Source organism: Hypomesus transpacificus, chromosome 11 (assembly GCF_021917145.1).
Source record: "Hypomesus transpacificus isolate Combined female chromosome 11, fHypTra1, whole genome shotgun sequence".
Lineage (NCBI taxonomy): Eukaryota > Metazoa > Chordata > Actinopteri > Osmeriformes > Osmeridae > Hypomesus > Hypomesus transpacificus.
Window position 1 is genome coordinate 13,248,000 of NC_061070.1, and position 11,549 is coordinate 13,259,548.

Here is an 11,549-nt window from a genome sequence, read left to right on the forward strand (position 1 = left end):
GACGTCACAGGACTATAATAAACACAATCAGTCATTTAGTTTGGACTGAACATAATGATTGATCAACATTCGGACTTGTCTGTCTACCTACTTCCCGGCAGTTGACTGAATCTCCATTTCACTGCCATGACAAACAGCTATGTTTGATTACTGCTTAGTAGTAGCACTTTAATGTAAGGTAAGACTTAGCATCATCTCAGTGGGAGGTCTCGTGGGACAGGTGTTCAAGTGTTAGATTTGTCCCTCCCCATCATGTTCTAACACAACAAAAGCTACCATCAGAACAGCTGTGTTGACCGCTAGAGCAGTGGTAGAGGGTTAATAAGGGCTTGCTGAACAGTAGGCCTTACTGTAGTTCTACATAGCAGTCCTCCATCTACTATTTATGGCTGACCTGGCAACACTACGACTGAGCTAGCACTGCCCTCAATAAAGAACATCAGATCGAGCACAGTCAGGCGGGATAGTGGGTATGAATTTGGATGTATGGGAGAGTGTGAGAGCTATAGAACATGATTTGTATCATGCATAATGATCACTCACAAAGCTAATTTTACTCACAGTTAAACTTAAAGCAAGACGCAGTTTGTTGGCGTGGGAACATTTGGTTTAAAACAATACCACACATTGATGCCAACATACAAACTTCTGCCCCAAGTACTTAGTTTCAGAGAGTTAAGAAAGTACTGTACAAATGGAAAACATTGTCTTATTATTCAGGGAGGTTAGGGTACAGCCTGTGAAATTTAAATCAAAGATTTTTTTTTTTTTTAACACACATGGTCCAGATTTGAGAAAACATTTGTGCCCAAAACACAACAGATTACTATGCAAGACCATGTGAACAATCTCTCCCAATGAAGTGTCATAAATATATGAAAATGACTAATTTGCTTGGAGGCACTGAGCTTCTTTTGTCATATTTTGGCATTAATTATGAATAGAGATGATGTAGTTTTCATGAGCCGTTCTTTATTAATCACCATCAGTCACTGCTCCCGGCACAAAGAGTGTTGGTGAGGGGGGGTTGTTGGTGGTGGTGATGGTGGTGGTGGTGGTGGGGGGGGTTTGGTGAGGGTTTGTCAAAAACGCAGATGCTGCTGAATTGTGAGTTCAACTTACAATCAGGAACATGGCCGCGGGAACTAGGGGTGCTGAGGGTGCTGCAGCACCCCCTGACAGCACGAGCATTTACATTGATATGACTTAAAAATCCACCACCGTGGCACAGCTCCGCAGTAGCCGACTGGCCATCGGGAGCACCGGGAGGAGAATAATGATGGAAAACCAGGCTAAGAAACGTAGGGTGGGGCTGAAAAATTAAGAGACAAAGAAATCACCTTCACTAGACAAGGTTTTACCAATTGAAAAACGGTTATGTTTATTTTACACAAAGCTCAACTACGCGCGCTCGCATTAAGGATAGAACTCCCAAACTTGCATCACATCGAACACTGAATATGCTTGCATTAGCAAGGCAGCTGTGGTGGCGTATATGGGGGCCAGTTCTGGTGGGCCGGTCTGGATCAAAGTCCAGGGCCTATTTTTACTCCTAGTACGTCCCTGCCGCCCCGCAACCTGAATATTCAAATGATATCAAAAGTACAGTGCATGAAGTTCAAAGAAGCCACAAAACGATGTCACTTGTCACCCTGATTAGTGAATTGGACATAACTCAAATGGCCCTATAAGACTAACAAAACCGCAGTGATACCTGGCGATAAGCCAGGCATCTATACCTTCTATTTTGTAAATTATAGGACACCACCAAGACATCAAATACTACATTATGCAGCCTCTTCAATTGCACCGGGGTTCCCACAGGTAATATCTAATTGGGAGGAGTGTCACGTTATAATCAATAGGCTTGTCTGGTGTTACCATCCTACTGTTATCTGAAATGGATATATTGAGCAATACGTGGGACGTTTTCAAGGTCTGGGAAGAAACCAGAGTGCCTTTAGAGGGGCAATTAATACCTTGGATGTCAAAAGAGGACATTGATCTACCAGCTACAACTGAACACAGACTGCGAAGAGTCTGCCATTTATGTGAAGCTTCCAAGTGTAGAAGCAAAATCTAAATATGAGAAGACAGACACAGCTACTACAAGGTTGTGTGGTATCTGGTAACAATTCAACAACAAAAAAGACACACATTATGCAAAACCGATAACCAATGTGAAACAACTACTTTTAACCATAATAAGAAGGAAGGGTAAGTAATCCACTCAACTCATTTACAATAATATGATAAAGCAGACAATCTGCTAAGCGTATTCTAATCTTTCAAGGGCTTCTAAAATGGCATGACATGCAATATCTAGTCAGAGGCCCAACATTGGTAATTCTCAGCTCTTACAAAGCTTAGACATAGAAAATGAGGCTACGCATAGTATCGTCGGAAATGAACATCACCTCAGCTCCACCTCACATTTCCTACCATCATTTTCAAACTCACAAACTCATAAACTCATAATCAAATCACAGAGTGAATGCACTCTGTGCAGGGTGCACTATCAAAAAGCGTTTGGAACCCTTTGATTTGGCTGGGATAAAAAACCCTCCGTGATCGATCTGTACCTGCTCTCTCCTCTAAGATTACGCCTATGCACCCATGAGTGTTCACAGCTGGTCCATCGCCCTACACACAGTATTATATCATATCACACAGCCGACCTACATAAAGCCCTGCATCAAGACAGACACTACTTCCCTCAACATGATTACTAAATGTTTCATGCTAGTAGTAAGCCATACAGTATATCTAATGGGCTGAACTGGAAAAGAGCTGAAGCCACTACTGTGCCACATGGGTTCTTAGAGGATGAACACCCAAACAAGGCCCTCTTGGGCCAGGCTTCGGCTCCCTCGTGCCTCCTGCCACACGGATCTATGACGGGTCCGCTAGTGGCGAGCTTCATTTTTCATGAGGGCTTCGTTATTCTGGTTGTGAGCCGTCTTCAGGTCAGCCTCGGCGCTCCTCTGATCTTGATTGGCAGGTTGGGAAGACGGGGGAGGAGCCTCGCGAGGTGTTTTGAACTCTGTCTTCACCGCGCGAGCAGCCGACGTTTCTGCGGGCCTCGGAACAATGTGTTACGGAGACAGGCGCAGTGTGGCTCTTCTTTGTCTTCTGTGAACTAGATTCGCACGAGGTCACAGGAAAATCCTAACTCATGCAGAACCACACTGCCCACTGCAACTGATCCTCGGCAACACACTTTAAATAGATACCAGATTCAAGCTCATTTTTAGCATGGGTACATTGTCATTATGAGCACAAGAAGACCACAAAACAATTGCTTACAAACCAAAGTCCGCTTGTGCCATGATCCAGTTAGAGCTAGAGGGGGAAATGCCTTGACACCATACTAAGGACTACACTTGACGATTCTGTTTACGTAAATTACTATCATCGTCAAGCAGCCATCGTGATTTTCTCTTTGTACACTGGAGTCCTAATACAGTTTAATTGTTGGCTCTCTAAACAGTCTTTCATGAATACTCATGAGCTTGAGCAGCTTCATTGTTTTAGACATCAGGGGAATATCAAAGATGCATTTCCACTGATCTCCCAAGTACAAGGCTGTGAGCATGGAAAAAGTGGCAGAGTGACAGTATATGTTTAATGACCGTTCCACGTTAGTATATCTCCACATATGAAGATGCTTCTTAGGCTTTTGTAACTGTCCTTAGTGATATGTTTGATGTGTCATGCTCAAAGTCGTTTTAGTACAAGGTTGGTATTATGATAAAAGAACAGACTTCCACAATATTTATTTTTGTTACCAATTAAAGGAATGCAACTTTTCAAAGAAAAAGCTGTTACACATGCAAACGTGTTAATGTGATCACTCTAGAATGATCTTGAACTGTTGGGAGTCATGGAGAAGATTGATAGGGGGCACAGATCAGGCGCATCAACCCCCAGCGTGTTATTGGGTGGCTCACCAGCAGCGAATGGAAGCCATTGATTTTTCCTGTGTGGTCGTGTCCTCTTTTTTTAGCATCAATGATTATCTTCAGACTCAGACCGAGGGGGGAAATGGCCCAGTAATCAGGTTTTCCCCCGGTCTATTCCCTGTCCAAGATTGAACACTTTTCCCCAATGCTCTAGATCACACTGTATACTTTCTCACCACTTAACTCTCTATCTCAATAACTACTTCTTCCGTAAAGAAGTGGTTTTCTCACCTACAGCCTAACTGAAATGGCCATTTCGTGGATTTGTTCTGAACTCTGTCTTTGTTATGATTCTCCATTTCAGATACCCTTTAAAGTCTCTGCGGTGATTATGACTCAGTAAGGGCATGACTGACCTCTCCCCTGCAACAGGCCTTCACAGGAGTCAGCCTCATTCTGCCCCTCTCTCTCTCTGTTAGCCTGTCATATAGACCAGCTAGCATTAAGCAATGGTGGCAGAGTGCCTCTAAGCTTACAGGACTGATATGCCTCGTCTGCGGTTCCACCAGCAGAAGCATGCACACATACACACACACAGATTTAACGCACTGCTGCTCATCGCGACTTGATAGGTAGGCCATTGTGCATTTTAATCCTATACGTGCAGCACTAAAAACTAGTCAGGTCCAAACTGCCAATGTCAATAAAGTTTATAGGCCTATGATTTTGAATGTGTGTGTGTATGTTCTCTAACTTTCAGATGTATACGACCACTCAAGTGCACAGCAAATCTGAACAAACAGGGACTCCATGCTGAGATTCAAAAAAGTGGATGTGATTTCTTGCACACCACTCGCAACAGGAGGGAATCTTAAGAACCAATGCTGTGAGAGAGGGAAAGAATGAGAGAGAGAGAGAGAGAAAGAGAGAGAGAGAGAGAGAGAGAGAGAGAGAGAGAGAGAGAGAAAGAGAGAGATGTCCACAATGGAACCACTGATGCACAGGGACTCTCATACTTTCTGCACAGACGTGTGCAACGAAGCATCACTGTCAAAACAACTGCAGTTGAAGTCGCAAGAAAACTTCTGAGGTTACCATGACAATACTTCGTACGTGTTTGAGTACGTGTGTGTGTGTGTGAGTCCATGTATGTATGTATGTATGTCCGTCTGTGGGTGCTGGTGCCAACTCATCCAATGGTTCAGAGCATTCTCTCGCTCTGCTGCCATAACTAATTCACTGTGATTCACAACTCTTAGTGTTGCATTAGCACATCATTTATTCATTGGAGTTTTGGCTCATCAATAAAACATTGGGGGGCTTTGAGGTGACCTTACACTAAACTCTCCTTAATGATCCATTATTTCACCGGGATTCAGAGAGGAGTCGCTGCGATTGGCTGGCCTGCGGTAACGTTGCATGTGCCACCGCCGATGTCCAGGCAGTCGTGCAATGGCCAACAGAGCGTCCTAGAACAACAACCTCTCTAAGGTCATTACATGGTTCTCACTGTGACAGAGTCAGAATCAGCACTCTGAAACCAGGTCAGTGACCACATCAGGCCTCAGAGAGAAAGAGGACCTTGAGGCTGGAGCTCTGCATAGGCGCTGCTCGATCATCTCCAACTTCTTCATCCTGTTTCTTTTACACACACACACACACACACAAACACACATACACACACAGACACACACTCATACACACACATTCCAACTGGATCAACAGACCACAAGGCAGTAAAACGTCTGAGTAAAAGTAGTGGACCGTGCTGCAGGGTTAAAATACCATATTAGCCTCTTCAAAGAGCACAAAGAAAAACATGAAATATCTATTTAGAGACAGGGGAGAGGATGAAGGCGCAGAGAAATGGGAAGACAGCGAGGGGGGGAAAGGAGCAAGAGATAGTATAAATAGAGCACGTAACAGTATTTTCAGTGTTTGCGTGCGTAGGCCCAAAGTTGTGTCAAGAGAGTATGACTGAGGGGTTATTGTGAGGAAAGGGTGCGTGTGTGTGTGTGCTAGACTACGGTTTTATTTTCATCTCTTCTGAGGTGAAAAGTACACAAAGTGATGAATAATACATTCTTACACTACTTGTCCTCACATGAACGCACCCATGCACAAATAAACACAAACATTATAAGAACTGGCACAGACACAGGATGGAAGAGCATACTTTATGACTTTCACGTTTCACGATTTTAATTGATGACGTTTTCTAGGTTCATCCATTGACTTAGCGTGTAAGTGTCTGCATATGTTGTGCATGTGAATGCGTGTGTTTGCCTGGGTGTGTGTTCAGGCAGTGTAAATGGATGCTGGCCCAGTTCTCCCCTCAGCTCTGGGTTTGGGGCTGGGGTAGGAACAGGACACCTTGTGTTATGGCCCAGATACACCTGCCTTCTGTCAGCCGAGTACCCAGGTATCTAGGACAGAGGACCTAGTAAACTACGCATAATACTCTCAACGTCAACTGCTTCATTCCAGATGACAATAAAGTTACATTAACCTACCCATCATCTAATGTTTTCTCCTGACAGTGCAACTGAATGGCCCATGGCAGATCCCCTGATGTGACTACATACTTAGCCCTGTATATTTTATAAAGGACTATAATCTAAGCTGACGATAGCATATATGCTCCCTCAGGAGCCAATAGGCAGCTGAGGGGGAGTGGCTACTGTCAGCTTTGATGGTGGCACAGAATGATTCAGTAAGTGGTTCATGAATGAGCGTGTCAGTGAGGCAAGGGCGGCACCCCCCTCGGGCATCACAGGAGAGCCCACGGCTCTACAGGCAAGGTGGCGCGATGACAGAACATCAAAGGGACTGCCCAACAGACGGCTTGTCCCTCACTCTAATAAAGAGGACGCACATGGCTATACCGCTGCCTTCCTCCAACCTCATCCCCCGACTAATAAGTAGCTCCTTTGCCGGACTGCATAGGTACTCTGTTAACCTTTCCAGCACATTCCTGTTTGTTTTCAACGTGCATCTCTGTGCAGTGTGTCGACTGGAGCGGCTCAATGAAAAGATGGAGTCTGCTGCTCTCCCTGCTCTGCCCAGAGGGAACTCCAGCACTCTGCTTTGAACGTGCATAAGCACACGCACAAAAACATACCCCAACACGTAGGCCTGGTTTAAAAGCAAGGATTTAGACATGGAAATGAAGCCATTTAAAAGCTCTGATCTGATCCCAAAACTTTGGTGTTTGCATTTATTCATTTCATTTAGCAGTGTTTGAGAATAGATGTTGAGATGGACCTTTATTCTCTTGATCACTTGCTCTTGCACGGACAGAAGAGTCAATCTACCGCGGTGAGGCTCAGCCAAAGCTGTGATCTCCTTTCTTCCATGTCATATGATATCATACTCAGTAGATTTACATTTTTGTTGTAATGTATATTGGGGGGGTCATTCCCCCCCCCACCCCTGGATTTCCACCAATGGTGACAGCCACAGAGAGACAGGGCACTGAGACTTATACAATTCAGGTCTCATACAGAAAGCGGACAACTGCACTCGCGTGCGTTTTAATTAACAAAAGAAAAACTTGCAAGCAGGAAAACAAATCTCCCGTGAAGACTCACACCTGTCCATGGTGCACCAAAAAACTATACTTGATACATTATCAGCAAGGGGCGTCTCTCTCTCTCTCTCTCTCTCTCTCTCTCTCTCTCTCTCTCTCTCTTCCTCAATCTCTCTCTCTCCCTCTCTCTCTCCCTCCATCCCCTTCTGGCTCGGGGCTCTCTTCCCTTCTGAGTCCTGTCAGCTCAGCTTCTCTGTTGAGGGGTGATTAGCAAACGAGTCTCCGCCGTGAGGCTCGTTGGCTGAGTGGGGAGGGGGAAACAGTTTAAAGTGGCTGCTCCCACGACCTGGCCGCTGTCCCTGGAGCTGGGAGGGCTCAAACTTTCTGGGGATGTCACCACTGATGACAAAAAAAATGTTTTGGCAAATTCTGAGGTTTTCCCATAAGATTGTAATAAGAGGAAAACTATTAAATAATTATAAATAGTATGAAAAACTGTAGAAAGGATAAGGATGTATACTGTAGATCTAAAAGAGAAGGAGTGTGCAGGTGTGAGAGAATACACACTGACTTTATGACAGGTTCTAGTCCATCCCACTGAGTCCACATCAATTGCAATCTCAGGGTGTGAACACACTCGCACACACTGACAAACATAAACACACATACACACACACATTGAGTGACCTTTCTCTTCCCTGTTTTTATTTTATTTCTGCACCCAGCTGAGCTGATCTCTTTGTAGACACCTTCACTCTGACATTAGCAGCACTATCTCTGCCACATTACCTGCAGCAAGTACAAGGCAGGCTCAGATAGTAGCATACTGGAAGTCATCTTAGAATGTACTGTCTGTCTATGTTCTGTGCGTACACGACGTACAGTACACTACTGTGCTAGAACATTCTGTGTAATTCTCCTACTCTAGATTCACATCCTTATACTGTATCAATGGTCAGACAATGCAGCAATACAACTAGTAGATTTCAGCAACATATTGGATTGGTTTTAAGTGCAATTATGCCTGAGAGGCTAACAGCTGCAGGCCCAGATCTTAGTTGAATTGAGGGAGCAAGGGAAAGAGATGAATTGAGAGACAAGCCTAATGCTAGAGATGAAAGAAAAAAGGGACTCTGTATTCAGTGCAAGTAATGAGCCATCTTGCTCTCCCTGTCTATCTTTATCCCTCCACCACAAATCTGTACTTCATTTTCTTATGAAAAACACACACTCACTAAAAGACATTTGCAAGCTCTCTCTCTCTGTCGCACCAGTAAGAAACACACAATGTCAGTGCACATAACATTCTTTGTGTAGTCCATGAGGGAGAAAGGAAGCAGACTAGAGTGCATGCCTTGTGGGTACATATCCTCAAATGGATCTCCAAATGATATTGCACTAATCTTACGTTTCAAAGATCTTATTTTAAAACAGCTTTATTTCATTTCACGTTTAGATGAGTTCTCTCAAAGCACTCTTTCGTGTTGATGCTTGGCTCATACTTCAACAGATCAGTCAGATCCAGTTTACATGACCTTTGTAAAATGACAGGAAAGTGTTGAGCAGTGGGACTGACAGTCACAAGACTGACAAGCCATGATCCTTTGAGTATATCTGACAAAATGGCAATCAAGACAGGTGCAGGAAAGAGAGATGCCCCAATCAATTTAATAGACTTCTTAGTCCCCTGCTAATCAAACAGTCAGCCTGTATAGCTGTCCGGCAGTCTGGCTTGGTTATCAACGGGAGAATTTCATGTTAGCAACCATCAAGATTAGCATTGTTAAAATGTTCTGCTTAATGAAGGCCATATGCTGTTTGCTGTTTTTAAAAACCCAAGGAGATCCAGAATCTTCTGTATGAAACTCCCTCACTTCCATGAGGAAGGGTTGCTTTTCCCATTTCAGCTATGGGGAAATGATATAATGGCACTTGGTAGATTACATTGTGACTATTAAAAGTATTTGAAATGTGTTGTACATTGTATGTATGCTGAAAGAGTCTTTCCTTAATTTAACTGGCACGTCTTGTTTTTCTATTTCTACCATGTAGGCTACAGGAGGGAACTGTGCCCTGAGGAGAATGTTAATAACATTGTGAGAGAAATATAATCAACCTCTCTCTTCTACCACAGCAAACGGATGGCATCTCCTGTTCATCAACCTATAATTGTTGTTGATGATGGGGATGATGGGGATAACGCAAGTGAACTGCGGGAGATGGAGTGAAAGCAGGGAGTAATCAGAGTGATAGGAGGTTCATGTGAGATAGTAGGATGGTGAACAAGTGGCTCTAAAGCCTTATAACGTCGACATAAGAGTGTTATGAAGAAGATCTCTGCTATGAAGAAGGCTCAATCTCCCCACTGAACATTAGTAGAGGGAAACTAGCCAGGACTGCCTTGATCCTCAAGCTTCTCCATTCATCAAAAGTGAAGTATTTAAAAAAGGAGAGAAACTGAACCTCTCACTTTATCTCTAACACTCTCATTTTTTTGTTTGACAAAAACAAGGACCTTTTCTTTTAAGAATATTACATAACAAAGGCAGTCTGTGTTCCCTGACTTGCAAAATAAATTTCCCTTGCCTTAGTCTGATGCAGAGAAGTACAAGACACACAACATGAATGTTGCCTGCAGCCTGTAAATAGGTCAGTCTTGTAATTACACACACACACACACACACACACACACACACACACACACACACACACACACACACACACACACACACACACACACACATGCAATCCATCTCAATCATATGACCATATAACTCTGCAGTGGACTGACCTCATTTACTTTGACTCTTCTTGTGTCTTAGTAGGCTCATCCATCATTTGAGATAATTCCTTGGTAACATTGGAATTTTGGCGAACAGACATTCTAAGCATCTTTGGTACAATTCCAAGGGACAGGGCTTATTCATGCATTGACAACCATCCATAAATTAATATTCCTTTTTACGCTTGTTATTAATCTTCTCGTAATTATTCAATTAACGGCAGGAATTTGTTTTTTAAAGCAGCGACTACAGCTAGAATATCTTGTCTTGTCATCTTCAATCCTTAATAATAAAAGGGATGCGATATTTTGTGTTATTAGAACATAATCACTTCAAGTTTGATGCCACACCCCCGACTTAGACTATAGCTTTCTTCTACTTGGTAGTAAACAACTTATGGCTTCAAAAATACAGCTCGTTTTGTTACACAAAACTAATGACATTGTTCATGAGAAATGTGCATAACATCATCCCTGAGACTTATGGCCGTTCCGTTGCTGTTACATTGTAACTTCCTGGATTCACGTTGGACTTTTGAGTGGTATATAAACTTAAAGTTAGGCTTAGTTGTAAAATGAATATTATAATTATTTCGTTTATTTAGCAGATTATAAGGTATGATAGCTGCTTACCATCTTCCTTTTCATCGAAGACCGGTCTCTTTGAAGAACTATTCGCGCCCATCCTCTTCTTCCACTTGCCCCAGTGAAACATTGATGCGTGAGCTCAGATAGCATTCCTCGCCTCTTGAAAAACTACTGCTCTGTGTTGGACACGTTGGACAAATACATTGCAATCACCACTGTTAATGTTTGTCAGTTTTTTTCTCGCATGTGCGCACCGCGACTTTAGCCTCTATAAACCAGGAAGACGAGTAGGTTAGAGGTCTGCAATCGGATCTAATGAGCAAAATACCGTTCACTTGCTTGTGTCGGAGTAGCTACAGTACAGATCACAAGCAACCCCGTTCTTTTGCTCTCTCTCCTCCGTCCTGAACTGACTTATGTTCTGTGAGCAGTGAGTGTGACAGTGTGACACTTTTTGTCGACGTAGCCCCCTCTGTCATGCATTTTAAGAAAGAGCCTCCGAGAAGACCGATAATAGCCTATGAAGGTGTCAAACAGGGGAAGCTAGTAGACACAGTTCCAGAACGGTTGAGCTGTATAGGCTAGGCTACCTCTCACTGAAATCAGACAGTTACGGATTTAATTATGAGATGGGTGGCGCCTCATTGAAAAAATGGTTAACACTTTATCTCCCCGACACCATGCGTTTATAGGTGACATGGATTTGGTGCGTGCACAGTCGTATTCATTATTAGTGGGATGCCTAAGG

At 43.4% G+C, this 11,549-nt stretch overlaps 1 protein-coding gene across 1 annotated transcript in view; it reads right to left on the minus strand.

Moving 5' to 3' along the window:
• Positions 1-11,396, minus strand: part of LOC124473885 (serine/threonine-protein kinase 32C) — a 42,913-nt gene extending 31,517 nt beyond the window's left edge. Inside the window, exon 1 of the mRNA XM_047029602.1 lies at positions 10,847-11,396. Coding sequence (XP_046885558.1) covers positions 10,847-10,928 — 82 coding nt within the window. The 5' untranslated portion in view covers positions 10,929-11,396. The remainder of the gene's footprint in view (positions 1-10,846) is intronic.
• Between the last annotated feature and the right edge of the window lie 153 nt (positions 11,397-11,549).